General features: G+C 43.9%; 1 protein-coding gene across 3 annotated transcripts in view; it reads right to left on the reverse strand.

Moving 5' to 3' along the window:
* Window positions 1–25,219, reverse strand: part of CLSTN2 (calsyntenin 2) — a 507,781-nt gene that overhangs the window by 102,852 nt on the left and 379,710 nt on the right. For all 3 annotated transcript variants that reach the window (XR_006741125.1, XM_036431289.2, XM_036431288.2), the window contains exons 3-4: window positions 3,750–3,945; window positions 2,780–2,988 (exon numbers count right to left, since the gene is read on the reverse strand). Coding sequence is in view for 2 of the 3 variants with exons in the window: in XM_036431289.2 (XP_036287182.1) it covers window positions 2,780–2,988; window positions 3,750–3,945 (405 nt within the window). In the remaining variant the exon portion in view is untranslated. The remainder of the gene's footprint in view (window positions 1–2,779; window positions 2,989–3,749; window positions 3,946–25,219) is intronic.

Consider the following 25,219-nt stretch of genomic DNA (forward strand, 5'->3'; position numbering starts at 1 on the left):
GGGGCCAACACTCAGGGGACCTACGCTCTAGTCCCAACTCTGCCACCTGCATGAGAGGTGCTGGAGGCAAGCTCCTGACGCTTCGGGGACTCAGCTTTTCCATCTCTTCAATGGAGATGAGCATCTAGGCCCTATGATCTCTGAGAGACCAGCCAAATGCCAGAAGATGGGGGCCTGGCAGCCATCTGAAATCCTTCTAGAACTTCCCAGGAGGTGGGTGATGTCACCAGCTCAGGGCTACCTGTTCATAATTTCAGCCTGGAAACCCACAGAGAGTGAGTGAGTAACCATCATGTCGCAACCCCCAGTAAATACCTAAGTCACATGGCACCATGAATGGAGTACTCCCTATATGCCACGTGCCCTGCAGGCATTATCTCTGGGCACTGCCTCTCCCTGAAGCCTCACAGCCCCACAGGGAGGCAGGCACTATTACTGCCCTGATTTCACGGGGGAGGGAGGCTGAGGATCTCTGTTGGAAGAGGTTGAGTCTTCAGTTAAGACAGGTCATTCTGAGTCCACATTGTATTCTGTCCTCCTCCCTGTGCCCTGCTCCCCTTCCTTCCCTCACAGACAAAGAGCCTGGCGGGTTGGGGTGGGGGGTCGGGGGTGGGAGCCATCTACTGAAGCCTTGCAGCCTCAGTGAGTGGGCCCTAGACTCAGTAGTACTTTTTCTGATATGCATGCAGAGAACTTCTTCAAGGACCCTGTAAGGTCGCTGGAGGAGTGATGGATAAGAGCCAAGCTCATTAGAATGGGAGCTGCTTCTGTGCCTGCCGGTGGGTCCCACCTTCATTACTTGGAGAAGTGTTTTTGTAAACCTCACTGTCAGGGGCCCACAATCTCTGGGAGTGCCCACTCTCCACTTCATCTTGCGTTGTAAACCAATGTTGGAGGCAGAGGCCTGGCACAGAACCATTACTCACTTTTAATGAGACAGCGAGGGAAATAAATTGGCATATGTTAGTGAAATGGCTCATCAAGGTGAGTAATTATCTCCATGACTGGGGCAGTTTACCCTCTGATGAAAGAATTTGCATCTCATCTCTCATTGGCTTGTGGCTCTCCGGGACTGAGGCAGGGGGTCAGGGGCAGCTTGACCACTCATCACAGACACCTCCTTCTCTGGTTCTGCTCTTCAGGAGGGACTTGTCACTCCCCAGATGCTAGTGTTTGCACACATAGACCCAATAGCTGATCATGGGGGAACAGAAAAATACAAGAGTTGTTCATATTTTATGAAGTGGTGTGTGTGTGTGTGTGTGTGTGTGTGTGTGTGTGTGTGTGTTGTGAGATACGTGTCTGTATGGTAGGGATGGGTCACTCATCTGTAGGAAAAGCTATCAGAGAGCAGTTCTGACATGCTCTACTAGTTGAAATGACCTATTTCTTAGTCCTAAACCAAACGTTAATTGAAGTGTAGCATTTTCTATCTTATGTTTTTATGCATTGATTTTGTGTCCTACACAATTAGCATCTGGTAATGTCCAGGTGTGTAAATGTTATTACCATGTATTTTAGCATTTTATAAAGAAACTGCATTCTGTTAGGAATACTGATTTCCTCTTACAGGACACGTCACAGACGCCTGGAGGTCAGGGAGGAGGGTGTCTCCTTGGCTTCCTTCCTTCTGGAATCTGCTGCAGTTCTCGGGATGCGGAAGACACTATCACAGGGTGGGTTTCTCCCTGGTCTCAGCATCGTGGAGCATTGGAATCACTGAAGACTTGCAAGCAGGTGACGGATGGTATTTCCCTCTAGGTCTTGGCTGCCAGGAAGTTCAGAGCTAATTTGTTGCCCAGCAACCTTGATGCCACCTGAATTCGAATTTTTTATTTTGAATTTCCCCCTACTCGATGGTAAGCTCCATGTGGACAGGCCCATGTCTGTTTTAGGTTCTACTCTATCTCCATTCCCAGTTCCAGCACTGTGCTTAGCACTGGATAAATATAATTCTCTACAGAGTGGACAAACTTCAGGTTTTGCTGATTTTGAGTCTTTGTGCAGTACTTAAGTCCTATTTGAAACAAAGGGGGGTAATATACATGTACCCACCCACTCACGCTAATAATAAAATAATATACTTGACAAATAATTTTCATTTGATCGATATCAAGTTATTGAAAATTGCAGTTAAAAGAAGCTGCGCTGATTGGGCCTCTGGCTGTCATGTTTACACCACAATGAGTTTTTAATTAATGGTGATGGAGAAATGTCCACCAGGCTTTATTAGGGCTGTTTTTCCTTCAGGAAGTTCAGTTTGGGATTGGGCTGTTGTGGGAGGGTTCTTCCATCCTTCATTCTCAGTAGGGTAGAAACTCTCAAAAGACTTTGACGAGACCTTTAAAGGTTCCTGAATGGATCTACAGCTCAGAAGGTGTTTCAGAAATCTCCACCTGCCCTCTGTTTAGGAGTAGGAAACAGAAGGCCGTGTGAGGTGATGTTACAACTGGTTACTATGTAAGAAAGGGATGGCAGAGTTGAGGGCATGACTCACACCTAGATGACAACTGAAAATTCCACCAGAAAACCGAGCTGTGTGCAGATGAGCGGCTTTGTGAGCCCTATAGGCTGTGCTCTCTGAGTAGGTACCTGGCTGAGCTGCTAGTCATGCCAGGACATCTCTCCAGAGCAGGACGGAGTTTTGGGTTATAGAGCCTAGATCAGGGATGGCAGGGAGGCATCGCCTGCTGAGTACATTCGGGCTCCCACTTGGCCTTCACAATGGGGGAGGGGGGTGATTCCCTGTCCCCCCTTGGGGTCCTCTCAGGACACTCACCATTTCTGTCAATGGCAAAAGGGACGTCGGTGGTGACAATCTCATAGTTGCAGATCTGGCTGTACTGGGGGGAGCAGTCCTCATCGACGGCCTCCACCTGCAGGATGCTGTCGTAGATCTTGCCCTCAGTCACCACAGCCTTGTAGGCGGGCTCTTTGAAGGCGGGAGCAAACTCATTGACGTCCTTCACCTGGATATGGACCACGGCCCTGGAGCCACACACAGAAAAGAAGAGACGGTGGTAAAGAAAGAATTATACCATCTTCCCCACTGCCCATGGGCACCGACTCAGGCCCCAACACCAAGAAAATGGAGAAAACCACCAGCCAGTCAGACAGTTGTTGCCTGGGTGTGCTGTCTGCCATCTCACTGGAGACCCTTCTACCGGCCCTCGCCCCGATCCCCTGAAATAAACCCACCCCAGAGTGACTCCTCCCCATTCGTTGACCTTCCTTGTCACCCTTGACAATAGCATTCCTCTGGACTGTCTCTCCTCTCCCTTATCAATCTGTCACCTGTCCACTCACCCCACCATTGAGTAAGAATTTAAGTACTCTTACTCTGTGTCAGTCTCTGAGTGGAAGTCCATAAGGGAGAGAGTTACAAGCCAACGTGAAGAGTGTCAGGACAGAAAGCAGCACGTGGCATGGCAGAACCCAGGGAAAGGTCCCAACCTCCCAACAAGTCTGCAGGGCTGGGCTGGCTCAGGGAAAGCTTCCCAAAGGAAGTGACACTGCACTCAGTGCTGATGGTGGAACAGAGCTGTCTCCCTGGGAAGCAGAGGGTAGAGAGTTTTAAGTGTAGAAAGCGGCCGGTACCGGTGCCTGCAGTGGCCTAGGAGCTGGCCAGCAGCTGTGCAGGCTGGAGCACCATGGTACGGCCACTGGGTACCCATGTCTGTAGAGTAGCGTGTGACAGAGGTGGTGGGCAAGAGTGGGACGGGGCCCAGGGGCTGGGTCAAGCGACTCACTTGTGTGACTTCTTCCAGGCCGTGTCCAGGGGCCCCGCGCCACAGTCGTAGGCCTGGATGATGAACGTGTACTCCTTCTGCAGCTCACAGTCGATGGGGCTCTTGGCCCGGAGCCGGCCCTCTCCGGATGTCTTGTTGAGCACCACGGCCTCAAAGGGCAGCTCCTGGCCGTGGATCTTGAACGCACAAATCTCGCCTGCAGAGGGATGAAAGAGGAGCAGTGAGCGGCGATCCTGAGAACTCCCAGACTGCAGATGGAGCTTCAGTTGCACCAGATCTGCAAAGCTAACGCCTCCAGGCCATTTCCTCCACCCAGAACAGTCAGACCACAAGAGGCCTCCAGAGACCCAGCCCAACGTGATCATTTCATGGATGGCAAAACCGAAGTGTTTCACGCATGGAAGTGTCACCCATCAAGTGTATCTGGGAGAAGAAGAGGGAAGAGTCACGTTTCCCACTTTTCTGAGCAGGTTTCCCTCTGCCCAGTTGGACACTAAAAATGTGCCCACATTGGCCAGTGTGTCTCAGTGGTTGAGCATTAACCCATGAACCAGGAGGTCATGGTTCAGTTCCTGGTCAGGGCACATGCCTGGGTTGTGGGCTCCATTGCTAGTGGGGGGCGTGCAGGAGATATCTGATGAATGGCTCTCTCATCATTGATGTTTCTATCTCCCTCTCTCTTCCTCTCTGATCAATACAAAAAAATAAAACAACTGTCTACAGTCAAAAGACAAATGACTGTAGAGGAAAGGCGGAAAGGCCCAAGTGTGCACAATCTTTGGTCCTGTGACCAACTCCTGCTACCTGACCGTGTGCGCTGTGAGCACAGATGAGCATCCCTGGCAGCTAGTTAGAAATGCAGGCGACCAGGTCCCACCCAGACCTCCCAAGTCTGAATCTGCGTCTCAACAGGGTCCCTGGTGGTTTGTGCGCTTGTCAACCACACTGTGCTGCTCTGTCCTTTGCTCCAGGCTTACACAAGCCACACTGCTGCAGCCACATCCCCCTGCCCCTGCATGTCTCTCCACCCACCACTTCCCTGTGGGGAGAGGAATCCACTCTGAGTTGCAATTTTATTTCAAAACAGTGGGGGTGAGTCTGTGCGATTTCTAGAATCCCCGTGGAGCCCGAGAAGCTAGCTTCTTAAAGGGTTGAACATGTTGTGAAATTAATGCATTTCTCCCCCTCAGCTGGGTTAATGTGTATTATAACTATTTCTCTGCATTAAAATGACAAAATACCTTCCTTGTCCCAATAGGTGGATATTTGTTTCTTGAAACCTGACTGCAAGTAAGCCCTGTGCTGTCTGCCTTGGGAGGTGCTGAAAATATGAAACACATCCCCTTCTGTCTGGAGGGAGTTGACAGGTTTGTTGGGGGACCATGTCTGGGTGTCCAGAAAGGCCATTCGGGAGTGCAAAGGGAGGTGTGAGTGTCACGTGGCCTGAGTAGCATGGAGTAAAATGTAGGCTTGGTCTGCAAAGTGACACTGTGGCAAGGAGGGATAACATGACTGCATGCCTGCTTTGTGCCAGGTTCTGAGCTGTGTACCTACCCCCATGGAGGTGACCTCATCCACTCTCCCTAACAAACCTGCAAGGTAGAGGTTTTCTATCGGTTTGTACAAATAATAAAAAAGAAAATGGATCAGAGGGGTCATTACTTGGTCAAGGTCACAGAACTAAAGTTGGTCTAAAACCAGGATTTGGCTCACTTCTAAGCTCATGTCCTATTTCACGGCACCCTCTCCAAGCAGCTCCATAACTTTTATTTTCAATCCTTACCCAAGGATATGTTTTTATTGATTTTAGAGAGAGAGAAAGGCAGAGGGGAGGAGAGAGAGAAACATTGATGTGAGAGAGAAACTTCAATTGGTTGCCCTCCAAAAGCTCCCGGACCAAATATCAAGCTCACAAACTGGGTCTGTGTCCTGCCTGGGAACTGAACTGGCAACTTGTTGGTGTACAGGATGACTTTCCCACCAACTGAGCCACTTGGTCAGGGCAGCCCCATAATCTCTGAGGGACCCCTGTGGGGAATGCTTCCCGTCCCACTCTATATCCCCATTCAAGCCGCACTCAGGGAGAAATCTCTCGTTTTACATGTAGGAAGCATGCCCTGATCTCTTACTAACTATATTTTTTGAGACGGCCAATCGATAACAAACTTACCTTTAGGCTTTTGATTTTTATTATTTCATTGATCCTCAATTTCATTATGAACATTCCATTTTCACTCCATCCCCTCCTGGCCATTTCTCAAATGTAGTTGTGGGAAAATGGACAGGCGAGACAGATGTGGGCCGGGCTCTAACAGGAGGCAGTGCTCCCGGGATCACCAGCATCTCCTCCCTGCCTTTCCCACAGAGCTCCTCGGCAGCCCCCGGGGAGGGAGGACCGGCTTCCTCCCATCCTCAAACTATTTCTGCTCAGAACTATCTGGGGCTTAACTGGATGAAGTTCTAAAGTGCCTGCCTTGTGATTCTATCCAAAGATCAATGCCAATAGGGGAGTATTACTACCGAAAATGTCCAGACCGGTTCTCGAACATTATCTGAAGTGCCCAACCACTGTCACGACTATAAGGCTAATCAGACCATTTCTCTTTGAAGAGACCAGTTAAACCAAAAATAAAAGAGGGCAATTTTCTGTTGGGAACACTTGATTGCAATTAAAGTAGTTCTCGAGACTCAGAAATCCTTCACCAGAGGAAAGGAGAGGAAGGAGGAAAAGGAGAAAGAGGAGGGGGGAGAGGAGGCACAGGGGAGGGTGAGATGAAGTAAACCTCGGGGCGACATATTTTCATCTCACTCAATTCAGCTCAGTTCCATTCGATACGCCCTGCGGTGCCTGAGAGCGAATTGTATCAGAGAAAATGACTGGAACACCTGAAGACGTAAGGACACTCCTAAGCACTCATCACTTAGTGGAAGGGACAGTCAACCAGGGCAACACAATGCTCACCTAGTTTTCACCGGCTCAGATGGCGACAGAAATTGGTCCACCTTGGGACAAAACCTGGAATTCATGCCACCCTCTTTTTTATCTCACCTCTTCATCTGACACTTACCGTATTTTTCGGACCATAAGACACACTTTTTTCCCCCCAGAAGTGGGGGGAAAAAGTCCCTGCGTCTTATGGTCCAAATATAGCCTACACATATACTTTAAAAAAAAAGTTTTTTTACTTGCCCGGCTCTGTGTGGTCTCTGTGTGCTTGCCCGGCTCTAAAATGGTTCTAAATGCTGCTGTTTACTTTACAGGGTTGATTACATGTGTTTATGACTGTGATGTTGGGTTTTAATGCACATAAAATATTTTAGGACACTATTTGTTTCAGAATCTTTTTTTCTTCATTTCCCTTCTCTAAAAACTGGTGTGTCTTATGGTCCGGAGCGTCTTATGGTCCGAAAAATACGGTAAGTTCCTGTTGCAAAGACTTTCGTTCATTTACTCATCTGTTCATTCACCTTGTAAATGTTTATCAGGGACTATGTGCCCAGCAGTGATGAGGAAAACCAGCCCAGCCCTGGCCTACAAGCTGCTGGCAGTCCTGTAGGGGAGGGAAATGAGCCCCCAGAGAATCACATCCCTCAGTGAAGCGTGGTGACTGACAGGTGGTTGGTGCTAGGACAGTCCCGACCTGTCAGGCAGGCAGGCTAACCTAAGGATGTGACCTCAGGAGGTGACGCTGAGCTGAGACCACAGGGACAGACAGAGGAGCACAGCCTGGCCGTGAGGAAGGGAAGCGCGTGCCAGGCGGTGGGGCCAGCACACCATAGGGCCTCGGCAGGAAGGAACATATTGGGCCCTGAAGGGACATCAGGGCCAGTATGGCCGGCACAGAGGCAATGGGGAGGGGCCGGCTTCAGGGGGATGTGACCAGAGAGCCACGCAGGGCCCGGGCTCAAGCGGGTCCTGAGCTTGGTTTACATTTCTGCTGTCACATCTAGAAAATCATAATTTTTATCTTTGAACTTTTGTTTTGTAAATGAAGTTGGATGGACGATGGAGCATGTTGTGCGCAGAGATGGGTGCAATGTGCCCGTTCGCTGTCCTTGCTGCCCTATTCAGGTAGAGCATTCAGGCTGCCGGCCCCCCCCCCCCCCCCCACCCCCACCCCCCGAGCACAGCATCCGGGTGGACCAAATGCATGGGCGTTCAGCAGGACTCAGGGGTAACAAGGTAAAAGCCTGTGACACTGAGAACCAAGTACATGGAGAGCTGACAGCCCAGACAGGCTATCTCTTCCATTTGAACCAAAATTGTTTAGGCCACAGAAAGAAGGCAGGATAGTTTAAGAAACATGATCAACCAAAGAGCCCCATCCTGTCCTTTCTCACTCCTGTTACTTCTCGGTAGTAGCCAACAACTTATGCTGACAGTGATGACAGACAGGAGAAGGAAAGATAAGACACCCCGCAGTTCCTTTTCTGTTTGGGCTGTCTTTTGTACCTGTCAGCCAAAGGGAGTGCGTGTTGGAAGAGAGAGTGTACGTATCAGGAAGTGAAGTAAAAATAGTTGGGTTTGGTTTGCGTGGCATTTACACTGATCTGGTAAAGGACTAAATGCATATGCATATGTGCGCTACAGAACGCAATTCCTGTAATGTTTAGAGATTCTGCCCAGCACTTCACTGCTCTTGTACTTACATGGGACGCTGGCATTGCACAGTATAGAGATATCAGTGGTAAAATTCATGCTAATAGATTACAATTTTAATTTTTCTTTACTCAGAATAGCATCAAACAGCAAATGTACAGCACCACAAGTTGAGAGAGAGAGAGAGAGAGAGAGAGAGAGAGAGAGAGAGAGAGAGAGAGAGAGAGAGACAGACAGACTGTGGATGAAAAGCCCCAGGATGGAGCCCTGGGAAGAAAGAATATCTAATGCTGCAGTTCCCAGCGGCAGGGTGACACATAGGGCCGTCTTGATCTTCCGGGAGGCCTGTCACTAGAATTTGTTATTGTTAATAAAGCACTGCAGTGGGAGGATGATGCACTTAGAAAGGAAAAGATCAGACTTAATGGTTTCCATATGAAAAGATCACTTTTAAAATCTTCCTTTCTAACACACTTTCGTGGGTGGGAGAGCCGATGTGCTGGGAACTGCGTGTGGGAGTGCAACAACCAGATGGCCATGCCCTTGGGACCAGCCATGGGAAAACGAGGCCAGCAGCTGCCAGAGCTGAGTGCTACCTAACACAGGCTGTGGCCGAAGGTGGCTACAGCTTCACCAGGAGGCCCCGTGAGGTCCAGATGAGAAGGGGAGGCCCAGCCTCCAGCCCCGGTGCCTCCAGATGCCTTTCCTCTGTGGTAACACGCGTCTCCACACACCAGCAAGCACTGATGTGGTCGTCTCTTAATTCCTCCCGTAAGAGTTTGGGGGAATTTATGAGTGAATGCATTCACTGATGAATAAATGAATGACTAAAACTGATCTTTAGAATACATTTTGTTCCTACCCTCGAATAGCCTAGAACTATGGACTGCGTTGATTCTATTTTTCAGATGAAAAAACTGAGACTTGAGCGATTACTTGGATAGTAAGGAGCGGATGAAGGACCGATGTCTGGATGTATATGTGGCACCCTCTTCATTCTTTCAGGGGTTTATCACTGGGCAGCTGTGATGTTCTAGGACAGAGCTTCTCAAAGTGCCATCGGTGAATCTCTGGGGTCCCCAGACCCTTTCTGCAGGGTCCACAAAGTCCAATTCAGCATCCTGTAAACACCAAGGCATCATCTGACTTTCCCATTTGTGCGGATGTTTTCAGGAATGGTATAAAAACAATGGAGAATGAAAGACAGCACCTAATTGCATTCTTTGCCACATATAGTCACAGAAATAAAAAAAATAAAAAATAAGGCCAATGTGTCTAATGATGCAGTAAATATTAATTGTATTAAGTCTCAATCCTTGGGTGCTGGTATCTGAATGCCTGTGTGACAAAATGGGAAGTACTCTGGAGCACCTTTGTATTTAGGTTCGCTGGTTTGTCTCCAGGAAAAGCATCTGTGTGATTGAAGACAAGTTGGGAGCTGAACTAGACCTTCCTTCTTGCAATGCCAATTTTACTTCAAAGAATGACTGACAGGCAAATTACATTTATTCAAACTTGAGTGTGTGGTGCGCATTTTCCCCCAAAGTAAGCCTGTCACTTAACAGAAAAGAACTAGTAGCATTTGTTGCCAAAAATAAAATTCAAGCTTTCAGTTTTGTAAAACTTGTGTCTGCCACAGTGAACTTGACAATTACATCAATACACCGGTTCTTTTCTGATGAGATGGATAATGATATTAATGAATGTGATTGTTCGAGATCACATAAGTTATGTCAGCTTTTGAAATGTGTACTTAACAATGAATCAATCAATAGCTTCCAAATGAGCAAATGCATAATGTTATATAGTCACCCATGAGTAAAGGACTCATTCAAAGTGTGAAATTGACCAAAGAATTGCAGTGGAACAGCATATAGTAAGTTAATTCATGTGATTTTAGGTTATTTATTGTGACTAACCTTTAAGAAACGTTTACTTATGGAGCTTTGGTATAGTATCAGAGAAGAATTATCTACAATTAACTGAAAAGATTGTTAAATACTCCTTCCTTTTCCAACTACATACCTGGGTAAGTCCATATTTTTTTTCTCCACCTGCTTTCACCTAAACATCATAATAGATTGAAGGCAGAAGTAGAGGTGAGGACTAGCTGTCTTCTATTGAGGCAGACACTGAAGAGATTGCAAACAAGTATGCACTGTCCCTGCTCACACTCATTTTATTTTGGAAAATGTATATTTTGGGGGTCAAATTATGCTATATATGTAACTTGAGTTTATTATCGTTATTATATAAATTAAGAAATAAGCATTGGAAAGCTTGTGTCTTGATTTCTAATATAGTACATATTGACAGCTATAACCCATATGAACAAGAGCTCTTGAGGGCCATTAATAATGGTTAAGAACAGGAAGGTGCCATGAGACTAAAGGCTTGCAATTTCCCAACCGTAGTTTCCACACAGATGATTCCCCATGCTGTTCCTGATTCTGGCAATGGACCCATCGCCCCTCAGAGAACTCCAACCTCAGAGCAACCCAATTTGCTATGTAGCTCACGGCCGTGATATTTGTATGAGAGGAAGCAGACCTTGATGTCCACAGAGTGCTCTTTATCCAATCACAGATGGTTAAAATCTGGCTCTGGAGCCAAATAGGCGGGGCTCACCTCCTACCCTGTGGCTAACTACCTGTGTGACCTTGGGCAAGCCACGTACCTCTCTGTGCCCGTTTCCTCATCTGTAAGCTGGGGATATACTGCTAATAGTTACCTCATAGGATTGGTGATTGTTGGGAGCACTAAGTGAACTCATATAAGCAAAGCGCTAACAGTGCATGGTATGAAGTAATTACTTTAGGTGTTAGCTCTTATCACGGACTTTATGAAGAAAAGCAAGTCACACATTTCTGGCAAACTCCCTGTTTGTATGTGAGAACTGACGCGATGTTTTGCATGTGTGTCACATGTGTCATTAAAAGACCACCTGGCTCCTTGAAATATCTTGCACCTACCAGCCACAGCTTACACATATTTATATTCCTGAACATCACTGGCCAACATATGCATCCTGGGCATTTGCCAAATCTCATCCAGGACCACTACTGCCTCATGGGGAGGGTTTACTGCGGGTGGTGGCTGCTGTTCGTTTGGTTTTGCTTCTCACAGGGACTAGAAGTTGCTGATGGCCTTGATTGGGCAAGAGTGGAGGATATTAAATATCCTGCCCTGGGCAGGTCAGTCATATCACCAAGAACCATCTCACCTGAAAAGGCTATCCTGCCCCTTGAGAAACACTGCACCTCAAGCTTGCAGCTAGTGTCCAGGAGGAAACGCCAGGCCAGGTTCATGACCCCAGGTTGGAGGACAGTGATAAAGCTTGTCGAGGTTTCTCCAGACGGGTGAGGTCCCTCCAGAGGGAGGATGTCATGATCTGCTTTCAGCCACACACTCTGTGCTCCTCAGTTCACACACTGGCAAGCAGTGGACACTGACTACATTGCGCATGTCTGGGCTGATGAGTTTTTTCATGTGTATTCTGTACCTCCACACCGAGTCATCAGCAGTCACTATGGGTATAATAAAATGGGAAAGGACAAATGCTAAGCATATCAAGAGGTAATCATGCTCAGCATAGCAAATTAAGGCTGAACGTCTTATAATAAGTCTATACTTAAGTCTATACTTAAGTCCTGGCCAGTGTGGTCAATTGGTTGTGTGTTGTCCCATGCACTGGGAGGTTGGATTCCCATCAGAGTACATGCCTGGGTTGCAGACTCAATCCCCAGCAGAGGGCATGCAGGAGGCAGCCAATGGATGCTTCTTTTTCTCAATCAATAAAAAAACATATATTTTTAAAAAGAAGTAAAAAAAAATCTATACTTAAGAAAAATGTGCTGAAACCGGTTTGGCTCAGTGGATAGAGCATCAGTCAGTCTGCGGACTGAAAGGTTCCAGGTTTGATTCAGGTCAAGGGCATGTACATTGGTTGCGGGCACATCCCCAGTAGCGGGTGTGCAAGAGGCAGCTGATCGATGTTTCTCTCTTATAGATGTTTCTAGCTCTCTATCTCTCTCCCTTCCTCTCTGTTAAAAAAAAAAAAAAAATCAATAAAATATATTAAAAAAAAGAAAAAGGAAAATGGAAGGTAAGCCCTCGCACTTCCAGTAAAAACTTAAAATTTCCCAAAGTAGAAAGGGAAGGGAAAAGACCCAATGGATTGTCACTTTGGCTGTTCCCTTGTGTGTCTGGGTGGCAGGGAGAACTCGGACAGGTCTCAGATCAGCAAGCAGGTGACCTTAACCTCATCCCAGCTCCTCCTTTCTGGACTGCGTGACCTTCTGTGACTCATTACAGCTAAGAATATATCACGCCTGATCACAAGGTGCCGTGTGGCTGCAATGACACACTAAAGGAGGAAGAGCCCCGGGAAGTAAAAAGGCCTATCTGCTTTTTATTATTATAATAAGTCTGCCCTCAAGCCTGAAGTAGCTAGATGCATACTGGCAACTTCGCTTGTTTCTATTAGACAAAGAGGGGGAGGGTGTCACCATGCATGGCTTTCTGCCTTAACTAGTACTGAGCAAAGTATTATAAAAATAACTCTTTTATTTAAGAAGTCATTTTCCTAAAGCTTTATGCTGAAGTCAAAATCCCCCTCCCTTGGGAAGACGAACATAGTATGATTATTACGATGCTAAAGATCAATGAAGACAATGCATTTCTCATTTTTTGGCAATACTGGTTAAATAAGTGAATGATATATAACAACTAATATATGTGGTCAGAGACTTAAAGAGGTCTCTAGTCTCTGGGTCAGGCAGAGCGTGAAGACATGCTGGGTGGACATTTGGTTTTGAGGTTGCCCAAAAGTCTGTAGTTAAAGGTACAAAAATGTGCTGAAATCATTCACTCAGCAGACCTTCCATGAGCATAAATAATACGGTAAAAAAAAATGAGTGAATATGTATAATCAACTGCAGCTCACATTTACCATGCATTTATGATGAACCAGACACTTAAACCTACAGTTAAAAACCACCTGCATCTCTGTATGTGCTGACCTGCCTGGAGATTGGGACGAATCAGAGATCAGGTCTGTCTTCACAGATGGGAGAAGGAGGCAGATGAAGGAAGTTAAGTGCAAGAAAGTACTGCAAAGGCTGCAGCAGGTGTCTGTGCTGGGGGTAGTGAGAACACAAAGGATGGCAGAGATCAGTCAATTTCACCCCCAAATACTCGCAGAATCAGCTGTTTCCTGTCACATAGCCACATGAAAAGGCGGTAGGTGCAAGAAGGAGTAAGTTTCAGCCTAAGTAGCTCTGCTTGAGACAAGACCCTGCCCCAGACAGGCCAGTCTTACGCCACCTATTATGAACACTCTCACATCTTTCTCTGACAAAGGAGTTGAAGTGCTTCTTTTGCAAGTAGAAGGGTAGTGCAGGTCAGTGCCCAAGAGTCAGTCAACCTACATTCAAACCCTGACTCCTCACTTGTCATTTCTGTCACTTCAAAATGTTCATGTTTCCATACCTCCATGTCCCCATCTGTGAAGTGGGAATGAAGCCATCTCTCTTCCATGATAACATAATCAGAACAGTACTTTTAAAAAAATAGAATTTACTATGGCATAAACTGGGCTGAGTGATTTGAGTAAAACGATATAACTTAATCCTCACCACAGCTGTATGAGAATGCCAGTAGAAGGTGTTGGGCAGACCAGATCAGAACGGTACATTCTGGGTTCCACATCGTACCCCAGCCAGGGTTAGCAACTCAGGCCTCCTACTGACCTCACCAGCTGATCATGAGCTGTCCACAATGCTGGCCAGATAATAAATGGGAGAGGAGGAAGGAAGCTACATTGAGTAGAACAGTGTCTGTTTATAATGGCGGAATTTCTAATATTTTTGAAGAGTTTTTTAAAACCTGTGTCTCAAAAATTATTAGCCTAGATGCAGTTACCAGATGGGATTAAATATCTCTCCCACTGCCAAGCAAAAGCAGGGGCTTGTCAAATCAGTGTAGAGCATCTTATTTAAAAACAAGGGATCTGCTGAAACCGGTTTGGCTCAGTGGGTAGAGCGTCAGCCTGAGGACTGAAGGGTCCCGGGTTCGATTCCAGTCAAGGGCCTGTACCTTGGTTGCAGGCACATCCCCAGTAGGGGGTGTGCAAGAGGCAGCTGATCAATGTTTCTCATTGATGTTTCTAGCTCTCTATCCTTCTCTCTTCCTCTCTGTAAAAATATCAATAAAATATTTTTAAAAATAAATAAATAAATAAATAAATAAATAAATAAATAAATAAAAACAAGGGATCTTGTTTGCCTATAGCTGTTGGGTGGAGTTCAGTCAGATCCACCCCACAATCATTACCTGAAATCTGTCTTACTAACTCTTCCTTGTCCTTTAGGAAAAATAATGCACGTGGAGTGCCTCCGAGTGAAAAAAATCCCATCTAAATACGTGGCCCTTTACTGCTGTTCAATCGTCTCCATCAAGAATATGTATGCATGCGCACGTGTCTATGCCCTGCAGTAGATGCTAAGGGTCCCAGAAGCCTGACTCTCTATCCTTACTCTGAACTTACATTGGGCTTCACACACAGATTGTATACACAGGACCAAATAATTAAAGGTGTTTGAGGTTAATGAGTGTTAATGAGTTCTTGAAATACAGGGGCTATTACAGCCTCTTCAACTTACCAGAGGAAGATCCAATAGTCAAATAAATTTGGTTCAAATCATGCTCACAAGTAAAAACTTTGGAATCTTGTCTCCCTCTCCTCAGTGTCCAAACAGGGGTCTCACATTGAACATTCAGAGGTTCCAACCCAAGCAAACCTGAAGGCTTTGTTTGGCCCCACCCCCACCCCACAGTTTATATATTTATTTTCCTCTACTTCATTCTGGGTTTTCTTAACAAAAGTGCCTAGGAACTCGAATAGGCACGGGATAAATTTCCCTTCAAAGAATGACCTGTTGCATGCTGTGCTCTTGCACTTCTCAATGTGGAAGCCACTAGCCAAAATGTGGCTCTGGAACACTTGAAATGTGGCTTAGTGTGACCAAGGAAGTAGACTTTTAAATTTTATTTAATTTTATAATTTTAAATTAAGAACAGATACTCAGCTCAGTTACCAGAAAACTTCACAAAATGCTTGAGTATGTGAATCAATTTTGTTAGCTATTAATTATGTGAAATATAAATCAAGTGTTTCCGATATAAATTTTAGAGCCTAGATTGAAATGTCTTCTAAGTGGAAAATACACACCAGATTTGAAAAATACTTTTATGAAAAATAAAGTGTAAAATTTCTCATTAATACTTTTATTTGTTAATATTGAAATGAATTATTGGGTATGCTGGCTGGGTTATATAATATACACTATTAAAATCAATTTTACCTGTTTCTTCTTATTAGTCTACTGTAGCTACTAGAAAATATATAATTGTGTATGTGACTTGAATTATGTTTGGACAGTGCTGCACTACATAATTAATAGTGTATATCACTAGTCTAATTTTCCATGGAAATAAATGTATAGAGAGTGCATTCTATAATAACTGTAGAATTGTCCTGCTTTTATGCTGATTTTTATTCCTCAGCATTACTCCTAATATTTAAGAGAATGTTTCCTCTTAAAATATCAGCCCATCTGGCCTTTTTCAGATGATTAAGCCAAATTTAACTCAAGTTCCCAAAGCCCTGATTGTCAGGCCTTGAATTAGCATTGCCTCTTAATGAGACCATTGTTATAAAGAAAAAAAAATCTTGAAATTTTAATGACATCAAATATTTAAATAATCGCACATTGGTCAATTATAGAAATTCAGATGTATGCACTGACAAATGGTTTTTATTAATTATCAGCCAATACAGAAGTCTTCTGGCAATAAGATTCTAGTTTGTAATCCACTCAGTCATTGGAATTAAAAATGTGTAATTCTTTATAAAGAAAACTTTATTTTTAGAAAATAAAATTAACATTACATTAGTATTATATTAATAGTAAAGTAAGAATTTTATAAAATAATAATTATATATCGCATAGCAAGTCATTATGTCAATATTCTTATTGCTCTTTTTCTAATTAGAGTAATTCAAACTCTCGCAAAATGTAATGCTCTGTGCCTGCTTCTCCACAAATGGGTGGAAAGAAAATGTGGGTTGTAAAATGTAGACCTAAAGGTATCTAAGGAACTGTGGTTCTGATGTGGATGAGTAAGTTCCTGACACACTGAATCTCTCACAATAACACCTATAACCCCTGACAATTACCTCCGTATCTCCCCAACCTCCCCCCTTCCCTAAAAAAAAAAAAAAAAATACAACCAAGGAAGGGAATGGAAAATTGGAGAAAGCTACTAGGAATGAGTGAGTTTTCTGGTTTTTAATCATTAAAAATTTGTAAAATACACAAAACATAAATGTTATCATCTTAACTATTTTTAACTGTACAGTTCAGTATTACTAAGTGCATTCACAAGTTTCCTGTTTTGATTCTTTGTCCCAAGGGCAGCTTTAGCCCCTGGTGGAAAGGTCCGGAGTGGTGTCTAAAACTCTGTTGTCTTTCTGGCCAGGTAAATTGGACTGCCAGCCTATGGGGCAGAAACCTGGGAGAGGTGTGAGCCAGGGAAGGGGAATACCCAATTCTGTTTAAATTCCACCCAAGTCTCTAACAGGCCTGAACTCCGGCCCACAGTAGGTAAGTGTTTACAGTGTGAGCTGAACTAAGTTAACTGCCTATTAAACCAAATGTCAATAACTTTTGAAGGAATATGACAATCCAAAGTCCTCTAAAGATAACATTCAAAATGTCCAGAATGTAATCTAAACTTATTTTTTTAAAAATATCTTTTTATTGATTTTTTTTTTTTTTTTTTATTTATTTTATTTATTTATTTTACAGAGAGGAAGGGAGAGAGATAACCAGAAACGTCGATGAGAGAGAAACATCGACCAGCTGCCTCCTGCACACCCCCTACCGGGGATGTGCTTGCAACCAACATACATACCCCTGACCAGAATCGAACCTGGGACGTTTCAGTCCGCAGACCAATGCTCTACCACTGAGCCAAACGGATTTCAGTGTAATCCAAACTTATTTTACATATGAAGAGACAGAGAAATGTGACTCTTAGTTAAGGGTAAAGACAACAAGGCCAACCCCCAAATAACTCAGATATTTGTAGTCTCAAACACATACACTAAATTAATAAGCTCAGAGTCATAAAAGAAAATATGCTTGTAATGAATGAAAAGATATAAACCTCATCAGAAAAATATAACAAAGAAAAAGAATGAAGTACAGGAATTCTGTAACTTTAAGAGATAATATTCATTTGAAATAAAATGCCCACTGGAGGAGATGACAGAAGAATAGATCATTATAAAAGTATCCAAAGTGGAAAAAAAAAAAGAACAAAGATCAAAAGAAAATAAAGAGAATTTTGGTGACCTGCGAGAAATCTGAAGTAGAAAGAGAAAATATTGAAGAAAAATATGAACTCAGGAGCCATGGGTTGATATCAAAACGTTTTACATAACAGGTAATTGGACTTCCAGAAAAAAAGGAGAGGGAGAATAAGGCAATTATGTTTAAAAAAATAATGGCTGAAAACTTACCTAATTTTGGTAAAAGACATAACCTATATTAGGGGTGTCGAACTCAATCAGAGAAGGGGCCAAAATCTAAAATCCAGCCTAAATCGCGGGCCGAATGGTTTACTGAACAGTCATAAACTGTCATTGTGATGGAAACGCAGTGGAGTGCAGTGATGACAGCGCGGTGCGGGCCACATTGCAAGGCCTGGCGGGACGGATTTGGCCCGCGGGCCTTGTGTTTGACACATGTGCCCTATATAACAAAAAGGCTAATATGCAAATAGACCAAATAACCAAAGAAATGGTCACTATAACATGCGTTGACCACATGGGGGTGTGCACAGAACATGGTGGGTGTTGGTCATGGTGGGATGATGGAGCAGGTGTGCGGGGGACACCAGACCAAGGTGGGGTAACAGTCACTGTCATTAAAGTGAGCCTCTGGTGGTTACTGAAAATTCTTTCCTCCCGTGCCCCATGGTCCCACCCACTATCACACCTGCTACCAGTGCCAATTGACCCTCAGGGCTTTTCCACCTCCCCCTGCTTCTAAGAGGCGATTGGGGCCAACAGCTGCCTCTCACACCTGCTCATGGAGCCACCACTTGCACCCACTGCTAGTGCCAGCCCAGCTCCCCCCTGCTGATGGTGCTGGCATCAGCCCCAATAGCTCCATGCTGTCAGTGGGTGTGAGCGGGGTTGGTGCCAGCAGTGGTGGCGAGAGTGGGGATGCCAGCAGACAGGGGTCCTGAGGCCATGGTGGGAGGGTTTGGGCAGGGGTGCAGAGAATGGGCCGAAACCCACTCCAGGGCCCACCACAGCCTCATAGTCCATAGTTCCTCTCAAGATGCACAAATTCGTGCACTGGGGCCCTAGCATTTATATATTCAAGAAGCCAGAAAAGAGTAATGTATGTAAGGGAAACCACACCTATGCACATCAAAGCCAAAGTAAAGAGAAAGCTGCCAATTACATACAGGGGAACGTAAGTTGGATGACTGTGAACTGATCACAAACCACGGAAGCTAGAAGGCAGCGGAACATCTTTAATGGACTAAAAGAACAAAGGAAAAACTATCAGCCCGTAATTCTATAACAAGAAAAAATAGCCTTTGAGACAGAAAGTGAAGTGAAGACATTTTTGTTCATCTCTATGAGACATCCTAAAGGGGAAAAAAAATTTTTTTTTTCTGGTAAAAGAGAAATGATACTGGGGAAAACATGGATGGGACTTCAAGGATGAAGGAAGATCATCAGAAATTCTAAGTGTCTGGGTAAGACTAAGAAATAATTTTTTTCTCTTAATTGCTAAAACTAGATATTTCTGTGTAAAGTAAAACTATAACACTGTGAGGCTTATAATATGTTCAGATACAATACAAATAATTACTATAGCAAAAAGGATGGTGGGAGTGGTAAATGGATCTATATGGTTGCAGGGTTTCTGCAGTCTATATCAAGTAATAAAATAGCAATTCTAGGAAGACTGAACATTTGCAGATATATGTACAGAGCAAGTAACCATTAAAAAAAAAAAGATATAGCTAACAACTCTATAGAGAAAGTGCAATTCTATAGAATATTCAAATAATCCCAAAGAAAGCAGGAAAAGAGCAACAGAGAAACAATCATCAGAGGTTAAACAGAAAAGAAGTAATAAAATGGTAGATCTAAATTCAACCATATCAACAAATTCATTAAACATTCCAATAAAAATGCAGATATTACCAGAATGGATAAAAACGCAAGACCCAACTACACCATCATGCGACAGGGATATGTTCTGAGAAATGCTTTATTAGGTGATTTAATCGTTATGTGAACATCATAGACTATACTTATAGGACCTAGCTGGCATAGCCTGTGACACACCTGCATTACATATACACCTATTGCTTCTAGGCTACAAACCTGTACAGCATGTTGCTGTATTGAATACTATGGTATTGGTAACAATGGTATTTGTGCATCTAATTATATCTAAACATTATTATGTGCTGTATACACTGAGTGGCCAGATTATGATCTCTGAAGGCATAATAATCTGGCCACTCAGAGAGAGAGTGTGTGTGTGTGTGTGTGTGTGTGTGTGTGTGTGTCTGTGTGTGTGTGTAGGCCCAGTGCATGAATTCGTGCATGGATGGGGTCTGGCCAGCCTGGCCAGAGGTAGGCGACATGGACAGTTGGTCGGCCTGCCTGCTGGTAGAACTTCTGGTTGAGGAGACAATTTGCATATTAGCCTTTTATTATATAGGATATACACTGAGTGGCCAGATTATTATGAATTCAGGGATCATAATAATCTGGCCACTCAGTGTATATTGTGGTATGTGCTATAATTTTATACTACTGGCAGCCAAATAGGTTTGTTTATGCCAGCATCACCACAAACATGTGAATAATGTGCTGCCCTACGAATCACAATGGCTATGACATCACTAGACAATAGGAATTTTTCAGCTCCCTTATAATCTTATGGGACCACCTTTGCAAAGATGATCTGCTGTTGACCAAAGCCTCATTATTTGGAGAATGACTGTATATGTGCGCTGTCTACAAGAGATGCACTCCTCTTATAAAAGCACAGATATGTCCAAAGGAATAAGTGAGAAAGGTATCTGACACAAATGGTAAGTACAAGAGACTGGAGCAGCTAAATTAATATAGGATGAAATTGATGACAAAACAAAGAGTATTACTAACAAAGGACATTTCATAATTACAAAGGGAAGAGATAGCAATTGTAAAAGAACATGCACCTAATTTTGAAGTCTCAAAACCCATGAAGGGAAATGTATAGAATTAAATGGATAATTTCACAATCCTAGTAGGAGAATTTAATAATTGATAGAAGAAGACAAAGGAACAATCTATAAAGTCAAAGGTAATTTAAAAAAACACTATACAGTGCTTCGTCCTAACTGATATTTTAAAAAACACTACATCCAACTGCAGAATACATAACACTTCAACCTCAATGTCATGCTCACAAAGACCATATGTTGATCATAAAATGAGTCCTAATCAGTTTAAAAGGCTGAAACCCTAGAGTATGTTCTCTGACCTCAATGGAATTAAATTGGAAATCAATAACACTTAACAATAAGAGGCCTAGCGAAACCCCCAGATATTCAGAAACTAAACAATCCACATTTAACCAACACATGAATGAGAAGAAATTGAAAGGGAAATTAGTAAATAGTTGGAACTGAAGAAGATAATACAACACAAAAATTTGTGGAATGCATATAAATCCGTGCTTAGAAATTTACAGCTTTAAATGCATATATTATAGAAGGAAAAAGATCTAAAGTCAAGAAGGTAGGAAAAGAAGAGTAAAGTAAATCAAATGAAGTAGACTAAAAAACCCCTATTGATTATTGTCATGCTTATAGCACACATTAAATACTTGGAAATTTTTATTAAAAAATCTCCCCACAAAGAAAACTCCAGGACCAGACTGTTTCATAAATCCAAAGAAGAAATAATACCAATCATAGCTAATTGTTTTTTGTTTTTTTAAAGAGGAGGCTCTTTATGAGGCTGATGTTATCCTAATAGCAAAACCTAACAGAAATATTATCAGCAAAGAAAATTATAGACCTCTACCTGTCATGAACACAGACACAAACATTCTTAACAATATACAAAAAGGATTATGACTAAAGTGGAATTTGTCCCAGAAATGCACGACTCAGTCAATGTAATTCACTATATTAACAGGAGAGAGGAGAAAAACCATATGGTCATTTCCATGGATGTTAGAAAGAATTTGCCAAAATGCAACACCCTTACATAATAACTTCTCCCGGCAAACCAGAAATAGAACAAAACTTGCTCAAACTGATAACAAGCTTCTAGGATAAACGTACAGCTGCCATACCAACAGTGAAATGTTAAATCCTTTGTTCCTAAAACCGGTAACAAGGCAGGAAGACGGCTCTCTCCATTTCATAGTGTTTATTTTGCTCACACCTTTTACAAGTGTGCACTTTGTGCCAATGGCTTTAGAGCAACTCTTTTTTTTTTTTTTAAAGAAATTTTATTGATTTTTTTTTTTTTTTTTTTTTTTTTTTTTTTTTACAGAGAGGAAGAGAGAGGGATAGAGAGTTAGAAACATCGATGAGAGAGAAACATCGATCAGCTGCCTCCTGTACACCCCCTTCTGGAGATGTGCCCGCAAACAAGGTACTTGTCCTTGACAGGAATTGAACCCAGGACCTTTCAGTCCGCAGGCTAATGTTCTAACCACTGAGCAAAGCCAGTTTTGGCAAGAGCAACTCTTTATGCAAGTACCAAGTGTTCTGCCATTTCCAGACGTGGAAACTGGTGCACAGAGAGGTTAAGAAACTTGCTCAGTGTCACAGAGCAACCACAAGGCAACATTTAAATTCAGCTCTCCCTCATGTTCACCTCTTATCACAACCGTCTTCTCAGCAGTAATTTTTACTATTGGAATCTAGAGGTAGGGGAAAAACCCATGTATCAGGCTTCTTCACATTTTCTGTCCCCACAGCCAGGAGGTGAACATAATGCTGACACGGTCCACCAGGGACAAAGCAAACAGGCCAAAAGGGTCCTGGTTCCCAGGGGATCCCAGAGAGCCACCGCCTGATTTACACATCTCGATCGGAGACGCCTGCTATCCGTCAATAGGAATACTCAGATTACAATGGTACTCTGCTACTAAAAGTAAGTCTTGTTTGCTCGTTTTCATTATTTAGAGGCAGTTAATTAAAATCCCAGCTGATATTTATTTTGCTCCCTTCACATCGCCAGTGATTTCTTGCTGCTGCGCTTTTACAAGATTGCAGTTTTATGGCCTGATGGGGCCTAGAGTGGAGTTCTTATGTGCGAGTCTCCCATTATTTTAATTTCAAGGAAGGCATTAAACCCCTGTAGGAATCCAGCCATCGCTGGTGAAGCATGAGAAGCAATTGTGGAGCTCGTCTTTATGAAAGAGCAGACACTAAAGGATTACACACCGGGGAATGCACCCATCTACTGCAGGGAGAATGTGGGGGCTCCGCTTTTGAACAAGTGTAAGATTCACTGCAAGGGTTACACTGGCCAGGACTGGCAACCTCAATCCTAGGCCCATTTAGCCATTTCGTTATCACCTAATGATGGAGAAGGGCTTGCTCTGTCAAAAAATGGCCCATTCAACTGTGAAGTCTGTAAGAGAGCAAATGTATAATTTCTTTTTTCTTTTTAAAATATATTTTATTGATTTTTTACAGAGAGGAAGGGAGAGAGATAGAGAGTTAGAAACATCGATGAGAGAGAGTCATTGATCAGCTGCCTCTTGCACACCCCCTACTGGGGATATGCCTGCAACCAAGGTACATGCCTTGACCGGAATCGAACCCGGGACCCTTCAGTCCCCAAGCCGACGCTCTATCCATTGAGCCAAACCAGTTTGGGCGCAAATGTATAATTTCTTAAGAGCCATGTTAATTTTGCAATTCACTCTATAAAACATCTCAGTATCTTTTAACGAAGCTACTGTCTTTGAGTAGAATTAACGTTCTCAGAAATGTGTTTATCTGACAACACAATGCATGCTTGAGGAGGTCACCTCAGGCAGAGAGACCGGTGTTGGAAATTGCTGGTTGAAGGTTAGAATATCAGAGCCAACAGGCAGTTAATACACGAGGTTTTTAAATCTGAAATTAAGGGGGAGGAAGAAAACACTCTAGAAAGCAGGCTTTTGCAGTTTATCTGCAAACAGGGACCTGTGGAAACAGAAAGTATTACACACTGTCCAATCGAGAGGTTGGGAAGCAGCTGTTACTGCCATGAACAGCCCTTGTTGCCAAGAAAGCGAGCCATCCTAGTTGTTTTTGATCAACTAACAAAGCACTCTCCCTTATATCTACTAGAACTCCTACACAAGCTTCAAAACCCAGTTCACTGGTAACACCATCTTCTTTGAGGAGGCTGTTCTGGCTCCTCACGGTGAAATGAGCACCACCTCCTTGGTGCTCCCCATTGCCCTCTGTGTCCCTGCCTCCCTGCACTTTTCTTCCCAAACGGGCAATTGTGTACACCTTTTTCCTCTTAGAGCCTCCAGCATAAAACACCTGTACTTACTCATCTCCCTGACTTTACTGCCTCTCTTAAAGCCTGTCCTCACAAGGGTGCTCAGGGAACATTCGCTGGATGTCAGTGCAATAGAGTCTCCATCAGTTCAAAGGGAGTGCGGCATCATAGCTAAGGCCAGAGTGTTTGGCATCAGGATGCCTTGGCTTCCGGTAAGACTCTGACATTCCTGACTCTGTGACCAGGACCAAAATGCGTTAACTTTCCTAAACCTTAACCTCCTCCTTCATAACTTGGAATCCTACTACCAGTATATTGAGCTACTGTGAAGTTTAAAATCAACCGGGCAAAGTGCATAAAGTTCTTGCATACTGCTGCCTGCATAAAGTACACAGCAAATGACGGCAATTGCTAACATCCGTGGCAGTACCTTCACGTGGAAGCGGAAACTCATTCTCTTCTGATTTCGGCTTCCTTGGAGGGAAAAAGGCTCAGAGAAGGTCACCATCGGTGTCAAGGAGACCCCAACAAGGCCATCAGTAGGACCTCACCTCCAGGTTTCTCTTCGATAGTTGATAAGCCTACTTCTTTCAACCGGCCTCACTGCAAGGTCTGTTGAGCCCCTGCCCCAGGCCCTGGCTTGCTCTGGGATCCTGCGGGGTGAACTGTCATCCAGGGGCCAGGGCCCCTTTATGTCTGCTGCCATGTCTAAGCTCATGCCACGGCTCCAGTCTCCTGAGCTGCATACACTGCTCTGTCCTCCCAAATTCACTGTCAATGCCTGGGCACACTCCCTGCACATCTCTCACCCTACCAACCATCCCCCGTGCCGGGTTATTCACCCCATTGGACAAATGAGTCAGCTGAGGAACAGGACAACTTAATGACTTGCTCATGGTCACACCAGGACCTGACCCCATTTCCTGCCTCTGCTGCTCACGCTCTCCGCCAATCTGCCTCCTTGCTCGGCGAGGAGGAAATCGATGAGCAATTGCAGGTGCGCGAGACCGCATATTTCCACTCCCTGACAAGTTCTGCCATAATCTATGCGTTGTACTGAAGTTCCCAAATGTTCGGGTGGGGAACCCCAAAGGGGCAGAGACATATTTTAAATGTTTAATTCAAGTTAGGGCAAGTGTCAGGAAAATCCATATTTTGAGCTGCAGACGAAAGAGAAATGGCAGCCCAATCAATAGTACAGAAGTATATGGACTCTTTTACTGTTCTATCAATTCCTGGAGCTAATAAGTCAGCCTCTCAGGG

The sequence above is a fragment of the Pipistrellus kuhlii genome, unplaced genomic scaffold (assembly GCF_014108245.1).
Source record: "Pipistrellus kuhlii isolate mPipKuh1 unplaced genomic scaffold, mPipKuh1.p scaffold_m20_p_11, whole genome shotgun sequence".
Taxonomy (NCBI): domain Eukaryota; kingdom Metazoa; phylum Chordata; class Mammalia; order Chiroptera; family Vespertilionidae; genus Pipistrellus; species Pipistrellus kuhlii.